At 30.2% G+C, this 17,486-nt stretch overlaps 3 protein-coding genes across 3 annotated transcripts; all 3 read left to right on the top strand.

The window, feature by feature from the left end:
• Positions 1-310: 310 nt before the first annotated feature.
• Positions 311-2,848, top strand: LOC114185556 (dnaJ homolog subfamily B member 13-like). The gene is made up of 3 exons (XM_028073361.1): positions 311-667; positions 1,080-1,489; positions 2,146-2,848. The coding sequence occupies exons 1-3, from the start codon at positions 503-505 to the stop codon at positions 2,585-2,587; spliced, it is 1,017 nt and encodes a 338-aa protein (XP_027929162.1). The 5' UTR covers positions 311-502; the 3' UTR covers positions 2,588-2,848.
• A 3,825-nt stretch (positions 2,849-6,673) lies between these two features.
• Positions 6,674-9,994, top strand: LOC114185858 (PHD finger protein ALFIN-LIKE 2-like). Its single transcript, XM_028073799.1, has 5 exons — positions 6,674-6,987; positions 7,079-7,111; positions 7,773-7,995; positions 9,007-9,127; positions 9,485-9,994. The coding sequence occupies exons 1-5, from the start codon at positions 6,897-6,899 to the stop codon at positions 9,737-9,739; spliced, it is 723 nt and encodes a 240-aa protein (XP_027929600.1). The 5' UTR covers positions 6,674-6,896; the 3' UTR covers positions 9,740-9,994.
• Positions 9,995-10,950: 956 nt separating this feature from the next.
• On the top strand, positions 10,951-14,632 carry LOC114184333 (myb family transcription factor PHL7-like). Its single transcript, XM_028071644.1, has 6 exons — positions 10,951-11,062; positions 12,165-12,250; positions 13,254-13,293; positions 13,387-13,444; positions 13,563-13,632; positions 14,282-14,632. The coding sequence occupies exons 1-6, from the start codon at positions 10,951-10,953 to the stop codon at positions 14,630-14,632; spliced, it is 717 nt and encodes a 238-aa protein (XP_027927445.1).
• The last annotated feature ends 2,854 nt before the right edge of the window (positions 14,633-17,486 follow it).

The following is a 17,486-nucleotide window of genomic DNA, read 5'->3' as shown; positions in this document are numbered from 1 at the left end:
TAGAGGAATTACAAACGACTTATTGTAAAAAATATAAAAAATATTAAAAAATTGAAGCAAAAATTTATTTACACTTCAATATTATTAATCGACAACCAATTCATTTTTTTTGGATCGTAAAAGTAAAAACCAAATTAATTATCATTTAATTTAAAAGATTAAACATATATATTTTTTATAATATGAAACGGTCCTAATTTCGAGGAATAAATCTACCAGATCGGTCATTCAACTATTAGCCAAGTTTTTTCAAAAGAAAAAACTATTAGCTAGGTTAAATTAAACTTATATAAATGAATGAGAAATGATAAATAGATGACACATCTGGTTTGTGACTAGCAAGAATATCGACATCTATTCCTCTCAGTACCTCTCTCTCTGTATTGTATTTGAAGGAAATGAACGTGATATCATCATGATGCTGTTTTTTCCTGTATAAAACAGATACCAGATAACCCCTCTTTCTCGAATTTCATAGCACTGAACAAAGAGCACAGAAAAAATGGGGGTGGACTACTACAAGATTCTTCAAGTAGATAGGAGCGCCAAAGATGAGGATATTAAGAAAGCATATCGAAGCTTGGCCATGAAGTGGCACCCTGATAAGAACCCTAACAACAAGAAAGACGCTGAAGCTAAATTCAAGCAAATCTCGGAAGCATATGATGTATGTCAATTCAGTATACCCTTTTCAAAAATTGTACTTTTTTTAAGTAATCTGAGTTTGTTTGTTTGTTTTCCCCCTTAAAAGTTGTAATTTTGATGATGAGTTTGGATGGGAAACTGTTATTAATTTGAGGGGTTTTCTTGTTTTGCCCTAATTTGAATGTTGAACTGTTTAGTTAGTGTATGAGAACACTATTCAAATTTGATGTTGTATTGTTTCGTGCAAAGTTGCAATTTTTTTTCAAGGGTTTTCAATTTTGAGTTCGTGGCGTGTCCTGGATTGGGGCTGGGGTAGGTTTTTGGTTTACAGCATCAGTTGGTAGTTTGATATTTGAAAGTTTTCCAATTTAAAGTTTTTCTGAGGTGGGTGGGGTTAGGTGGTTTTCCTTTTCCTAATTTGAATTGTGAAACAGGTCTTGAGTGATCCACAGAAGCGAGCCGTGTATGATCAGTATGGTGAGGAGGGGTTGAATGGGGTGCCGCCGGGCGGCGGTGGTTTTCCTGGTGGCAGCGACGGTGGGCCGACAACATTCCGGTTCAATCCCAGAAATGCTGATGATATATTTTCTGAGTTTTTCGGGTTTACGAGCCCCCTTGGTCGTGGTGGAATGGGGGACATGGGTGGCCGAGGTGGATTCTCCAGGGGTGGCCCGTTTGGTGAAGATATTTTTGCTCAATTTCGGAATGCAGCTGGTGAGGGCTCTGGCCTTGTGCCTAGAAAAGGGGCACCCATTGAGAGAACATTGCATTGTAGTTTGGAGGATTTGTATAAAGGGACTACCAAGAAAATGAAGATTTCAAGGGATGTTAACGATTCCAGTGGGTAAGTTCTCTACTTTTACTCATTTGCATGTCTTATAGTTTGTTCATGTCAGTGTGTTATTGCAAGGAATCAGATCATCAAATTTCATGTAAGTTTGATGATTTGCTTTAGTCTGATCACTTGGGTCGGTTGTTAGATATCTTTGAAATTGAACAACTGCATGTTTACAGTGTTTTAGGTTTATAGTAATCCATTTTCTACTGTCAAAGTGGTAGGTTAGATTCTGTTGGTTGATGATATATTTGACATGTCACGTTCCCATGAAAATGGTCACATGCTAAGACATTGAAGGTGGGTATTTTGCTAGTGGTTGCAGACCTTTGTTCAAAGTTTTCCACACTGACTCAAAACTCAGTTGTGATCTGTGTTGCATTGCTAACAGCTAATGAGTGTGCTATTAAAATTAGGTAACATGATTTAACTCTTGGAGAAATTTTCTTCAGTGGTTCTATCACTCTCACGGGTGCTGATTGTAAGCATTTTAGCTGAAAATGTGAGTATGTGACTGTATGTTTTTCTTTCTTTTTATTGCTTGATGTGATGATCCATGTGTACACAGGTATTAGTGAAATTAGGACACAAAAGAATGTATGATGAATTGTGAAACTGTGTTCGAAATCTTTGATATTACTGTGATCATGTTTTGTTGTTTGCAGGAGGCCCTCGACAGTAGAGGAAATTCTGACAATTGAGATAAAGCCAGGTTGGAAGAAAGGAACAAAAATAACATTTCCCGAAAAGGGAAATGAACAAAGAGGAGTTATCCCTTCAGACCTTGTGTTCATAATCGATGAGAAGCCTCATGGTATGTTCAAGAGGGATGGCAATGATCTTGTTCTTACCCAGAAAATCTCTCTTGTGGAAGCCTTAACAGGTTACACAGCTCAGGTGACAACACTTGATGGTCGGAATCTGACAATTCCGGTTACCAACACGATTAGCCCGACATATGAAGAAGTTGTGAAAGGTGAGGGCATGCCGATTCCGAAAGAACCTTCGAGGAAGGGAAACTTGAGAATCAAGTTCAATATCAAGTTTCCTTCGAGGCTTACATCGGAACAGAAAAGTGGCCTGAAACGATTTTTGACATCGCCTTAAGCAATGGTTTAGCTAACTTAGTAAGATGTCAATTGTTTCATACTTGGTTTATTTACTTACTGTGAACTGGAATTCCGATTAGAACAGTTTGGTAGAAGATGGTATTTGTTAATTGTTTCATTTCTTCTCTGGTTTTTGGTAGTGGGAATTTTCTTAACTACTTGTTCACTTGTGTGTGTGAAAATTGCCTGCAAGAATTCATCTTCTGTGTTACTTTCCTTCCACGATTTCATCTCATAGGGAATAATACTCTTCTTTGTATATCTGTTTCACTCGTTAGATCGTTTCAACTATCTAAAAAAAATTATTCCATTGTGATATTCATAGATATTTATGAAAATTTTTAAATGATTTTTTTATAATTAGTATTATTTTATTAATAGTGTTATAACGAATATTTGTAGGTCAGAACTTTAGTATCTACTACAAATTTTAATGGTATTTGTGCGTACTTTTTTTTTTTTTCATTTGTATTGCACATGCATGGCACGAAAATGGTTTTATGACTTCGTATGTAACTTGATAAAGCTTTGTATACCAATGAAATGAAATATCACATCATCATTCACCAATACTTTATATGAATCGTGTTAATTATGATTTCTAAGAATGACGAAATAAAAGGTTAAAAATATTTTTGGAAATATTTATTATTAGTTTCTGGAAATGAAGTATTTTTAATATTTATTGAACATATATTTAAATTTGTAAACTGTTATTATTTTAAATTGTTTTACTTTTTTATTTCATCTTTGTTAATAAATAGATCAATTTTTGTGATTTGTTAGAAGTTAGATAAAACAGATGAGAAACTCAATTTTTTTTTTTTGTGTCCATGATTTTTATAAATAAAGATATAATAAGAAGTTCTACACATCTTTTGGCGATCTTAACATTTTTTGACCATGAATTATAAGAAGTAACTTTCTTGGTGAGGCTGAGTGACAATTTTTTTTTTCTTTTGTTATTATTTGATTTGATGTAACAACTCAAATTCATGAAAATATTTTATTTAATTTTATTAAAAATATTTATTTCAATTATATTATTTCTTTCTATATTTAATGTCTGTATTAATCTGATCACTTTTTATTTTATCAATTAACTAAGATTTGATTGCCATGGAGTGCTTTTAAACCTATATCATTGTAAAAAATACCTTATTACAATTAATGTTAGTATAAGTTGATTTTAATTACACATTTTTTAATTTAAACTCTTGATATATAATAATAATTTTTATGATTTATAAGGAATTAAACATATAATCAATTCGGGTTTATTTACCTCAAGAATCAAATATTAAATATTAAAATAATGTAATGATTTGATGATATAATCGACATTTATTGAAGCAGTTTTTATGTAATTTGAGAGGTGGTTTTCAACCCTAACATCTTTTAATATATTTTATTTCTTATTTTTTTATCTTTCTTTCTATTTATTATATTTTTATTTATTGATTTGTATATTTTCTTTTATGTATTTATTTTTATCTTTATCTTTTATAGCATATTCAACTTTTTTTTATATCTATCTTTGTGTCTTATCTTTTATCTTTATTTATTTTTATAGTTTATCTTATCATTATTCTAATATCTTATTCCATCTATTTATCTGTTATAATTATTTTTATTTAAAACAAATTATTTAATTTTACATTTTACATAAATTAACAATCAAATGTTCTATAATTTGAGTGCTACCGAAAATTTCTTAATATTTTTACTTTAAAATATATGGAAGTTATGGAAAATCAAGGTAATGATTTGTTACTAAAACAAATTTATAACTTTGTTGTGAAAACATTCAATAAAAATAATTGGATTTTGATGAACTTTTCTCTAAGAGTATCTTCACATTAAACATTATGCTCTTTTATTTTGTATTATTTGAAAAGGAATCATAAAATGTAAATTATTTTATAAACCAATAAAAGATAACAACTTATACTAAGTTCCTTGTATTCAACAATATTCAGATATAATTCATAAGAAAATAAAAAGATAAGATAAAACTCTAATTTTTTGTTATAAATGATAATATATTTTTGAATTAAGCTTCCTCCAAAAGTTTTCTAAGAAAAATGAAAAATAAGATTAGTCAAACTAAACTACATTTCTTTATCATGCAATTTTAGGAGTTTTACTTATGAAAATTTGATTATAACATTTTTTTTTATGTCTCATAAATTTGTAACTACTCTTTTTATGTAACTTTTCACAAGACACCAGCTGAATCTTACATCTATATCGCAAATAATAATATTAAATTTACAATCAACTAACAATATGATAATATTCAATTAAGCACATAAGAACTCAAAGCTTGTACATGTTTCATTCTAAGTTATTGGACGTATAAGGTATTTAAAAATACCAAGAGTTTTTCTTTACTTCTCCTTTTTTTTTCTTTTCACTTCATTCTATATTGGACCAACAATCTTATTTTGATGAAAAATGGACTTTGAATGCAAATTTTGTTAAGAATTTATCTAATATTTGTAACTTACATATTTTTATCATTAAAACTCTTAAGTAAATTTGAGAGAATACACACAATTCAAGAGTTTAATATGTATAAAATAAATATAGATCGTATTTATATTTATGATAAATAATATATTATGATACAATGTCATCTTTCAATCACTAATACTTTTTGAAAAACTGAAATTTAATTTAAAATAAAATAAAAATGAAAAGTTAAGAAAATGTTCTAAAAATGCTATAAATAAAAATAAAAACTTCTAATAACATTCAATTAACAATTGTTCCTTTCTACAAACACTCTCAAAATAACTATTCTATTTATTTATAGAGAGGATAGCTGACTATTTTTTCCACTCGTGTTTCACCATTAAAAGAAACATGAACATAAATAGTCAAGTGCTTACAAATTAAATTGAATATTTAAAGAGAAAAACCATTCCACCCAATCAATTAATTCATTATCCAATCAATATCATATAAATTTGTGATTGGAATCTTAATTGACTTAAATAGATCAATTTTCGACTTTAACCTTATTTTTATCTTTTCCTTTAACAAAAATACTAAATAAAAGCTTATACAAGAAAATTGTTCAAAGTTTAAAGCCTCTCATTTATAATTCATTATATATTTTTAACTAAATATATTTCGGAAACAAGTATACGTTATGTAATAAGTGTGTAAATATATAAAACATGGAAATAGTTATATAAAAATATAAAAAAGCATAATTTATATCATAAATTAAATAAGGTTAAATATGGTTTTGATATCTTAACTTTCAGTGAAAATTGGAATTAGTGTCTCCTCCTCGAAACTTTGACCAAATTTAGTCACCCAACTTCAAAACTGTGTGAATTTAAGCATTTCAACCAAATTTTGTTAAGTTTTTTTAACGTTTCAAATGCATTTTATGATAGCATTTGAGATGTTTATACTGTTTGAAATATTTTTACTTAAATATTAGCTAAGAAACTATCATGAAACACGTTTGAAACATCAAATAAATTTAACAAAATTTAGTTAAAATGACTAAATTCACACAATTTTAAAGTTGAGCGACTAAATTAAACAAAAAAATTTCAAAGAGGAACTAATTCTAATTTTCACATAAAATTAAAGGATAAAACTATATTTAAACCATTAAAAAGCACTAGTATACCCATACAGAAGTTTAATTTTCAAAACCAAATCCAAATTTCAATTTACTAGGAAAATAATATTTTTGGAACCTCTGTGACACGAAGGTTATCCACAGAAATGGTCTTAATTTCTGTGACCCGGAACTCGCTCCATAAAAACTGAATCGGTTGAACTCAGTTCAACCGAAACTCTCTTCAATACGAATGTTGCTTTAATCCACAGAGATTGTTGTAACCTCTACGACACCAGCGTTGTTTATCATATCACGCATAAAGATTATTCTAATATTTATGGAAAAAATAGTTTTTAAAGTCATTTAATTCATAAAATTGATCCTAATTTTTATCCCCTGAATTCGCTCCATAAAAATTATCCTAATTTCTATGACCCCAAATCGATCCGAATTACCTATTAATTATTTTAGACCTAATTTCTCACCAAACCTATTTTTTAGTGGAAAGCAAGGGTGAGTAGTGTGTGAAACATAGTGGAAGAGGAAGCAATTTAGCCTTATTGAGTACTACTTATACTAATACATATACACACACACATTCTTCAAGTTTGTATTTTTACTCTCTTTCTCCACCCCTTTGATCAATTTCCATGGTCTTTCTCTTCAATTTCATTTAGCTTCCCCGAATTCCAAGCGCTTTCGCTTAGATCTCAATTGGGTTATGGACATGGCTTCCAGTCCGCGCACCGTTGAAGAGATCTTCAAGGACTATAGCGCCAGAAGAACCGCTGTTATTCGCGCTCTCACTCATGGTACTACTCTTCTCTCTCCAATGCCTCTTTCTTTTTCTTCCATTTCCCTCTCCCACTTGCTGATGACCTTTTTGCCCTTTTCTTCTTTCAGACGTTGATGAATTTTACGGACTCTGCGATCCAGGTAAAGGGTGATTAGGATCTGGGTTTTCTTGGGTTGGTTCTATAGTTTGGTTTCTTTTTTACGTGTTCACTTTACTTGGTTGTTTTTGTGGGATTCGTCTTGTTTGTGAATTTGCAAAATTAGTTTCTTGGTTGGATTCTTGGTTGGAGTGAATACGTTAGAATTTGTACGCTCGGAATTTGAGTAAAACGACATGGGTCTGCGGTAATGAGAGGAATGTGAGTTCTTGTGCGTGTGGGTGAGTTTTTTGCAGAACTGGGTTTGTATGAATTTCGTCTTGGTTACTGTTGATTTTACTGTGAAATTAATTTATGCTGGGATGTTTTTATTGTAGAAACAAGTTAGTCGTGGAACTTTATAAAATTAAGCTAAACGTTCGAGATTGATTTTTAGTCTCAAAATCTGTTAACTGATCACTGGTATTTCAACTATGATTTTGGATTTCTGCTTATCCAATGTGAATCCAAACATGCGGTTAGTTGTTGAGGGAATATTGAATGAGGTAGTATTGATATGTTCTGATGTTTGAGTGTGGTTAGATGGCAGCAACCACATTCCTTTTTGCTGGGTTTTGATTCCCATTAAATTGGGGTTTTCTAATGATTTAATAATGTGTTGTGTCCTTCTATTAAATTTAAAGTCTTTGGTGTGTTTCTTTAAGATAAGGATAACTTGTGCCTGTATGGACACCCGAATGAAGCCTGGGAAGTAACTCTGCCAGCAGAGGAAGTTCCACCAGAGCTCCCTGAGCCGGCTCTTGGAATCAATTTTGCTAGGGATGGAATGAACCGGAGGGACTGGCTTTCTCTGGTTGCTGTGCACAGTGACTCGTGGTTGGTTTCTGTGGCCTTTTACCTTGGGGCTCGTCTTAACCGCAATGAAAGGTAAGATCTAGTGTGATGGATATACGTGTATGTGGTGACAATTTAAGTTCAATGTGGCTGTCTATCCTTTGTGTAATGTTGAAATTATGGGCTACGATGTTGTTGGTGGGATTGATGATTGTCTCAAGCAATTATCAACATTCAAATTTCTCAAATGTCTGTTGTGATCTGATGCCTTATAGATTTATGCATGCGTCCCTTGTTCTGCAGTAAGATTTTTAATACAATCTTACGTGACCAGCAAGAGCAGCCCAGGTCCCCTCCAGCAACATCTTAGAAAAAAAAATGAATTTGAGGTTTTCAGTGAGTGGCCATGTTACTGCTCTGCTTATCCTCATAAAAGTTTCTGCATGTCAACATATCTAAAATATGATGACATCGGCAGTTTGAATCACCTTCCGATCACACCTAGACACACACTTACAAATATATTATTTTGTCAGCATTTTAAGTTTTTGATTTTGATTCATTTAAGTTTCAATTTTGTATGTTTTATGACCTAGGATATTTTTCCAGCCATAGATTAGTAATGTTTGTATCTTTAAAATATGACTCTTTGCTATTAATGATGAACATATCTTAAACTTTGAGTGCCTTTTTATTTTGAGCATTTGTAAGTCTGTCATCCTGGCAGAATACCAATTGATATTACACCTATTAAAACACAGAAATACCCCATCACATATAAATCGCTTATATAATCAGTTATTGTTTGTGTAGAGGCTGTTTGACAAAATCAGATATCTTGAAAAAATAGCTGCTCTGTGAACTGCTATACTGTTATAGCACTTCTGGTTGGTAGTACTTTGAAAATTAATTTCTGCTTTTTGCTCTGCTATCTGGGATTGACTACTGTCGTTTTTCTCTAATGGCTTTCCCTTCAACTAGAAATTTCTGCAATCACTTATTACTAGAGCTTTTCTACTGAATTTCTTTATTGTGGTAATTTATTCTTTTCATTTGCTGCTTATGATTCCTTCTATTGATGGTTGACCCATTTCTTTATGGCAGGAAACGTCTGTTTAGTTTGATCAATGATCTTCCATCCGTTTTTGAAGTTGTGACTGAAAGAAAACCAATTAAGGACAAGCCCACTGTCGATAGCGGAAGCAAGTCTCGGGGAAGCACCAAGGTTAGTGTATTTCTTTTCTAGTGTTGCTAAGTTTTTCTTGAGTAGCAACACTCTCTCTTACATACACTCTTTGCATTTGGATGAAGTTTTTTAGAAATAAAAAAAAATGCATTTCTTGCATTTCACACTTTCTTATGTAATGTTTTTTCACTCAAGACTAAGTAGTTTCCAATAAATATTAGCAATTAGTAAAGAGTGTGTTGGGCGTAACTTGTTGAAGCTATCTGTACCATGATGTCTGTTTTGTATGATATTGCACAACTTGTTGAAGCTGCTGTCTTCCAGTATATGCAAAAACCATGCGAGGCAATGTTGCATGTTCCATATCTGATGACATTCCTATACATTTATATGCAGAGAGCCAATGATGGACAAGTTAAAAGCAACCCGAAGTTTGCTGCGGATGAGGGTTACGAGGAGGATGAAGACGAGCACAACGAAACACTGTGTGGAAGCTGTGGTGGAAATTACAACGCGGATGAGTTTTGGATTTGCTGCGACATATGTGAGAGGTGGTTCCATGGGAAGTGTGTTAAGGTCACCCCTGCAAAGGCTGAGGGCATAAAGCAGTATAAATGTCCATCATGCAGCCTGAGGCGTGGCAGGCCCTAGACTCACAAAAGGGTGCATGTGAGGTGAGTGTTGTTTCGTGGCTTACAAGATACTGTAATTTTGTTACATCACTTACACAACTTCATGTAATGGCTAAATTCATTAGGGATCAACTTTCCTTTTTACCAAGATGAACGGTTGGTGTATGATACACAGTACAGCATAGGACGTGACAGATTTTAATTTCATGATTAGTTTATATTTAGTTGAATATTGCTTGAATTTATATCACAGAAAACAGCATTTTCTCCTCCACACAGTTTCTTCTAATCCAACTTAAATTGTGTTGTTGCATGATGGGTTAATGAAAAGATTGTGTGTGTGGAATGCTTCAATCGTAGACGACTTCAACGAAAAAGAAACTGAATTATGTGTGAATAAGACTTGAAACTTCGATTTTCTGTCAAATTTTTGTCTCTTTCTATTTACCTATTCCTAAAAGGCGGGACCCAAAGTGAAATGGATTTCTAAAGGAGCTTTTAGTTTTCCTGCTTCTGAGATGAGCTTATTTTAACATCCCGAAATGCTTTTTGTTACGTGTGGGTATTGCATGATTTCTTAAGCGTGTGATCTTGTAGAATGAATATTTTTAGGAGAGCTTTTCGTTCTAGTATTATGGAAAAAGAAAAAAAAAACTTTCTTATGGAATAATAATGTTTTGAAATCTTTAATTTGGTCTCAATTTTATCAAACTGAAAGGGTAGAGAGATCCATGTGTAGCAAAAAGAAGAGGAAAAAACCAATGTCACCACCATTTTTCATATCCATCTGTTTATGTTTTCGACAGACAATAATTCCCAGATGTTATAATTTTACTCTTTATTAAAAATATTTCTAAATTTTCAATCAAACACTATTTTCTATTTCATGAATAAATGTATTAAAGCAACCAACAGGCAGTAATGAAAATGGAATGGGAAGGAAAACTATACGTGTAATGAAAGACATTGACTGAAGCATAGGCATTCTCGCCAGCAATTCAATAATTCCCAAGGGACAAAGGAATAAACCAGAAATCTAAGACAGTTTGAGAGTTGGAGTTTCTGGACAACTATAGACAGTTAGCAGAATCTAAGGAAAATGCAATGCAGCTTAGTTGACATCGCCACCTTGGTTAATTCTCTGTGTTTTGTCCTTGTTGCACCCTTCTCTGCTATAATCCTCCTCTTTACAATCCCTTTGCTTGGGCCTTAGACCCCAAAAGTTAAGCCATGGGTTCCTCTCGTTCACGTGCCTCTGCCACTGCCAAAGAACGCCTACGTTGGACACAAGAACTCCATGATCGCTTTGTGGTGGCTGTAAATAGACTAGGTGGCCCTGATCGTAAGTCCTTCTTTGCATCACAATAATGTCTCTTAATAATACCATGCATCATCATCATCATTATCATATAATAATGGTGCAAAAGTCTGGAACTTTATCCATGAACTTCTATACAACTGGATAATAATATGCTAAATTTAAGGTTCAATCTTTTGGGTATTGTTCAAGTTTGATTCTTGGTGAAAATAATCTTCAATCAAACCTTACTTGCTTCTCTGTCGAACCAGATTGTGACAACTTGAAAAAAGTGTGGAACTTGTTTGTGAAATGAAAAATAGTCGAACACAAGTTAAGGTTTTTACGATTCTTTTATTGTTAGATTTCTTAATTATGAAATCTGTCAAATGATGAATCCTTTGTTGATGGCCTAACCATTAATGTTGGAATAGCAATTTTTAGCTTTCGCTAGTCTTTAGAAAAATAATAATGGTTAAGAGAAATAATGAGGAGAAACAGACAATTTAGGTCACTGGACAGAAAAAAAAAATTGCGTAGTTTTTAGTTGAGTGAGAAAGAAATAAAAGGTATTAGATAAAATTGTTGAGAGAATGTGATAATATATAATATTCTTAAGAATTTGATCTGTAATCAAGCTCAATAAGTAATCTTTGTCAATTATAAATCAACCTTAACTTTTATTGTTGATTAAAAAGTCTCAGGTTCAAGTTTTCGTGCAATATTTTAAAATTTTGATTGATTTTTCTTGTGTTTGGATTATTTAAAGAAATGAATTTATTAAACTTCTTTAAATTATATGATTTTTTTGTTAATTTCTTTGTATACTTACGAGCAATATTCTGTGGTATTAATATCACGATTCTTGCATTTTACCATTGTGTTTTAAAGACGGGAAATATATTCTCTGTTTATTTTTAAAAATCACTTTTTTATTCTTTTTTAAAAGGTGTTCGTTTTGTTAAATAAGGGATTTTTAACATTACCCTTTAAAAAAAACACTTAATAACATAATTTAGTTGGAGTGATAACCCATAAAATTAGTGAAATGAAATATTTAGTTAGAGAGAAATTGGTAGTTATGAGTGTTTTTATGTCAAAACATCGACAATTTGTTAAATGGCAGTAATTTGATTTGTTGGTGTAGGGGCAACACCAAAAGGTATATTGAAAGGAATGAAGGCTATGGGTATTTCAGAGCTAAACATTTATCATGTCAAAAGCCACTTGCAGGTTTTAATTACTTTATATTAATACCTTAATGCCAATTTCATTTTTCAACTAAATTTTTAAATAAATTTATTTTAAAATTAAGGCTACACACATCATGTTTTAATTAGTCTATATCCATATCTTAAAGTTAATTTTAGTTTTCAACAGAAATTAATATATCATGATATGTTAACTATGCTGTATCTTAAAACTAGTCAAGTATTTGTTATTATATAAAAATTTATTAAAAAATTAAATTAAATTAAAAATATAAATAATCACACCAAATTCATAATAAAAATTACACTTCACAAAATAGAAATAAATTATACCAATTATAAAAAATTTCCAAAATAAACAATCTCAAACCAATTTTACCAATAACAAATGTTTTAATTTTAATACACTTTGAAATTGAAAGTAAAAGAAATATTAAAAAAACTATATTTACTTTTACTTCTTCGAATGACTGAGATCCATTCACAATTTTAATTTTAACATGCTTACATTTTCTTTTAATTTGGAAAAAAAAATCAGTTTTGAACAGCAAAATGGATGCTAATTAAGAATAAAAGAATTGATGTTTAAATATCTTTTCTTAAACTATTTTGAAAGATAGTGTTACAGTTTAGATTAAATAAATATTTATTTTGTTTCTGTATTTCGTAAAAAACATCTAAAACATTTTTTAAATAACATATAAATATTATATTATAATTCATTACGAAACTCTATTTGTTACGTGATAAATATTTTTCATATTATTTATTAAAAGTATCTTACATTATTTTCAACAAAAAAACATAAATATTTTAAAATAATATAGAGAAAAAATTATATTTAATTCAATATAAATAAAAAAAATTGCTAGAATGTTGAATAACACATATATGTTTAGGAAACTTTAACTTCAAAGGCCATAATTCATATCTAGAAAGTGAAACGAGATAATTAAGTTGAAAAATCACAGTAAAACGTTAGAATTTGTTCAGAAATGTGATAAGTTGAACATGGATTTGTTCAGAAATACAGGATCTCCAAATTGATTCCAGAATCCCCCACAAGTAAGTTTCTTCCTTGAGTATTGATGCTAATTTAGTTCCAAATAACACCAAATTCCTGTGAATTCATAACAAGTTCCTTAATTATCTATGAAGGAGGAAAACTTGAGAAGAGAAGCATATCAGATATACTTCCAAATTTTAGCTCTATATCGTGAGTTAGTAATTTTATTCAACAACACTATTTTCTTTTTTCTTACCTTTTCAACTTTCAGTTTTGCATCCTTCAACATTTCAGTTATGTTTTTACTGTTAATGTTTGTAATTAGCAGTGCTCTTCAACTAAAGGAACTGCTTCAGATGCAATCAGAGGTGCAAAATCGCTTGAGTGAAAAAACACAGGTATTTCTTTTCAGTCTTCACTTTACCAAAATATTCTTACCAACCCTTAAGCCTTTTTCGCAAGATTTGTCACTGGTATAAAAGTCTTCTTAGGTTTCAGAGAAAGAGAGTTTCACCGAAGAGAACAAACACCAATAAAACATGAGCCAAACCACATGAACTATTGACGTCACTCTTAACCCAAAATCTTAAGAGAATGAGTTTAGGAGTTTTTATTCTTATATAGTGTTCTACTTTCTCATTTCTAACTAACATGAAACTTAAACTCACACTTGAATTTTTAATAACACTTGAATTCTTAATAAGTTATATGTTAGTTTTGTTGATCCCTCAAGAGAAATATTAATGTAGAAGAACTTATACTTTTATTAATATTAAATAAAGATAAAAAATTAAATTTCATATAAATATCAAGATCATAGATCTATTATTACTTTAAGGTTTTAGATTAAAAATCATATTTATTTTTATTTAAGTTTGATTCATATATTGCTATGTCTTTGAAATGATTTTTTTCTTGAAATACCCATGATGAAGTTACCAAACATCTTAACTTATGAAAATCATTCATTTTCTTTGAATGAAAAACAAAAATAGAGAGAATTTGTTGAGTGATTTTTCTATTTTATTTTGTTGAATTGGTTTAAAGGTTCAGAGAAGTATGAAGGCAAAAGGTGAAGCACAAGGAAGGTACATGGAGAGACTTGGACAAAGCAGTGATAACCAAACAATAACTGGAAAAGCATGCAAGCCTTTTGCTTCTTCTGCAACTGCACCTCTGCCTTCTCTTTCTCAGGAATCTGAATCATTGAAATCACAAAGTGAGAAAGAAAATGAAACAGTGAAAAAGCAAAGGATTTCAGAAGAGGGTGTTTTTCCGACAAGTTTTGAAGATGCACCATCCACCCCACCACAATTCTACAACCAAACATGGAATCTTCCTTGGAGTCAGCTTGCAGCAGCATGCCAATCAACTTTGGATCCCACTTTCTTATTTTGAGTTTTCTATGTTAATAATATGTGTTTGCCTAATAAAAGAATCATGATGTTGATCTTACTATAATGTTTGGTTTATCTGTATAATATGGTGTTGGAAAAAATAAATAAATAAAAGTTTGGGGTTGGCTAGAATTATATCATGTTTGTATTTGGAGTTGATGGGTAGAATGAAGTTGATAGTACTCTGGTTTTGGAATAACTCTATAATGTACTTTGTTTGCTTCTTAATAAAACGAAAATTTGCGCCTTACAAAGTTCTACAAATGGCCAATAATTTCTAACAGTTATTTTAGGCTCATGTGTTGGATTGAGATATAAGAAAAATGATAAAAGAAACTGTGGTATCAAGATTTTTTAATGATTCACTAAATGATATCATATTATTTAGGATTGTTAGGTTATTTTTAAGGATGACAACAAAAGTATAATGTACTAGATTAAGTTTTTTATAAATCAGACAAAGTTTGTATGGTATTTTGATAAACATGAAACTAGAACCTAACTATAATAACTCAATTGGATGTATAGTACTACTAATTAAGTCATTTCATAAGTGATATTAAGTTGTATAAAATATATATATATATATATATATATATATATATATATATATATATATATTCATCGATCACTTTTAAGTACAACATTACTATTGTATGCTACTACCACTTGTACCTTCCTTTCCTCACGCATATAATGTGATCATAGCCGGAGAAAAAATCACAATTAATTAAAAGAAAGGGTAAGCTGGTAAGATTTGTAGATACATAATATGTTAGAGTATTTATCAATGCAATAACTACAATCTCAATCTAGGCATTCACAAAATAGACATGTACTCTCGACTCAAGTTTTGGATACATATACATAATTTGTCGTACCAAAATGAATTTTTGCACCTATCATGTGATCCCACGGTGGATTGTAGAAAAATAATACCCTCGGCTCCATATAGCCTAACTTATCATGACAAGTTAGTTCATATCAATCACCTAGATCGTGTCATTATTTTATACTGATCTTGTAGACAAGGAATTTCTTTCAAGTCTCACCACCTAAATTTTATTCTCTATATGCGTCTGTAAATTTATTAGAGTTAGGATAACTTCATGTAATCCCTATATCAAAGTATATACACTAACTATACAATATGATATCTCTCCTTAGAAATGACCATATTCAAACAATTCACATATTAGTTACAATATCATTAAACTAAACGTGTTAATAGATTTTTGACATTAAAGCCTAGTGAGCTCAAACTCGCTTAGCGACCAAGTCTCTACCTACCTTGAATTTTCAAAATCTAATTTCCTTCAGGGAGGGTTCACTTCTCCAATGACCAAGACCATTGGGAGTTGATTTCACCATACTTACCTTGCGAGGGAGACCATTAAAGCTCACTAGATTTTAGAATTTTAATTCTCATTCAGCGAGTGACTTGCTCGCCTAATGAGTCTATATAAAATCAAAACCCCATCATATCAACCAATTGTCCATCTAGGCACTCTTACATGTTTCTTAATAAAAAAAAAAAGAATACTCATAAGTTCTTAATGCTTTAGATAATCCAAATTGACCAAAATGATACATCCTATATAAGTTTATCTCAACCAAGGTCAAAGAATCAAACTTATCATTCAATTGAAACCAATACTCACTCATTAGTTCATACAAACAAGGACAATCATGCACTTAAAGATTACTAGTTTCCCTCACTTGGAGTAGGAAAACTCTAACTTAAAAGGTTGCTTCTAAAGGCTCTAATTATCATATGATGCTATAACTACACAAACAAAACCCTGATTAGAGATGTGAGCACATATTTTGAGTCACATACATTTGATCAGATGTCACATGCAACTCAAAATGTTAAACTAACTTCAAAAAATGAGTAAAAAGTGAACTTAATATCATTACTAAAAAAACACATATTTCTTGTTGATTTTGTTTTAGAACTTTTGTCGTAGGAAATATATACAAATTTTGTTATGAAAAATAATTTGCAAGAAATTACTACTAATTTTTATGCATAATATTTTGTATAAAACATTTTTCACAACAAATTTTATAGAAAATACTTGTGAATTTTATAATTTTATAAAAAATAATTATCCACGAAGAAATAAACTCTCTGAATTAAAACTCCTAGAAAAAATGGTCAAAAAAAGGTATTGCAAAATTTAACAACAATTTTGCAACAAAAAAAAATCCCATAAAACATGAAAAATTCGAGTATTATTTTTAATTTCAATTGGTTGGATGTTTAAAAATTTCATAAAGGATCATTGATGTTGTCTCTAATATGCAAACAGATAAAGAATGAAATAGATTTAGTGAAAAGACACATAAATTTTTTTAAAAAGATAAAAAATTGTATTTTTTTATAAAAAACTCAAATAATAAAAAGTATATTTATAATTTGACTTTTATTTAATAAAATAATGAAGTGTCATATTTAAAATCACTACTGTTCTTAAATTATTTAAATATTAAAAGATTGAAAATGTATTGATTTTACTTTTCTTTATCCAAACTTACAATTTCTTTATTATATTTTTTTGTTGATTTTTCTAATCTTAAATGTTTTCTATATAAAAAAAAAAATCATGGAGTACTTTTAAGTCATTCAAATTCTCATGATGACATAAATTCATTAACATCCAACTTACAAATATTGTATTAATTCTTTCTACTTAAGAAGTTAACTATTTAAATATCATTTTGATCCTTTCTTCAACTACCTTACATCCGACACAAAACATTCTAAATCTTAATCTTTTATCTATTTCATCATAATAATATCATAATAGTGGTTCTTGTGTATACTTTCCCTTGCAAAAAAAAATACTAGT

Source organism: Vigna unguiculata, chromosome 5 (assembly GCF_004118075.2).
Source record: "Vigna unguiculata cultivar IT97K-499-35 chromosome 5, ASM411807v1, whole genome shotgun sequence".
Taxonomy (NCBI): Eukaryota; Viridiplantae; Streptophyta; class Magnoliopsida; order Fabales; family Fabaceae; genus Vigna; species Vigna unguiculata.
Note: the sequence above shows the minus strand (reverse complement) of the source record. Positions and strands in the feature narration are given on the sequence as shown.

What these genes read in the sequence shown, in the direction of transcription:
- LOC114185556 (XM_028073361.1), top strand. Translation starts at nt 503, where the DNA reads ATGGGGGTGGACTACTACAAGATTCTTCAAGTAGATAGGAGCGCCAAA. An exon ending in AAATCTCGGAAGCATATGAT is followed by an intron (nt 668 to 1,079) that starts GTATGTCAATTC and finishes ATTGTGAAACAG; the next exon opens with GTCTTGAGTGATCCACAGAA. An exon ending in GATGTTAACGATTCCAGTGG is followed by an intron (nt 1,490 to 2,145) that starts GTAAGTTCTCTA and finishes TGTTGTTTGCAG; the next exon opens with GAGGCCCTCGACAGTAGAGG.
- LOC114185858 (XM_028073799.1), top strand. Translation starts at nt 6,897, where the DNA reads ATGGACATGGCTTCCAGTCCGCGCACCGTTGAAGAGATCTTCAAGGAC. An exon ending in CGTCTTAACCGCAATGAAAG is followed by an intron (nt 7,996 to 9,006) that starts GTAAGATCTAGT and finishes TCTTTATGGCAG; the next exon opens with GAAACGTCTGTTTAGTTTGA. An exon ending in AGTCTCGGGGAAGCACCAAG is followed by an intron (nt 9,128 to 9,484) that starts GTTAGTGTATTT and finishes ATTTATATGCAG; the next exon opens with AGAGCCAATGATGGACAAGT.
- LOC114184333 (XM_028071644.1), top strand. Translation starts at nt 10,951, where the DNA reads ATGGGTTCCTCTCGTTCACGTGCCTCTGCCACTGCCAAAGAACGCCTA. An exon ending in GATTCCAGAATCCCCCACAA is followed by an intron (nt 13,294 to 13,386) that starts GTAAGTTTCTTC and finishes TTATCTATGAAG; the next exon opens with GAGGAAAACTTGAGAAGAGA. An exon ending in GCTTGAGTGAAAAAACACAG is followed by an intron (nt 13,633 to 14,281) that starts GTATTTCTTTTC and finishes ATTGGTTTAAAG; the next exon opens with GTTCAGAGAAGTATGAAGGC.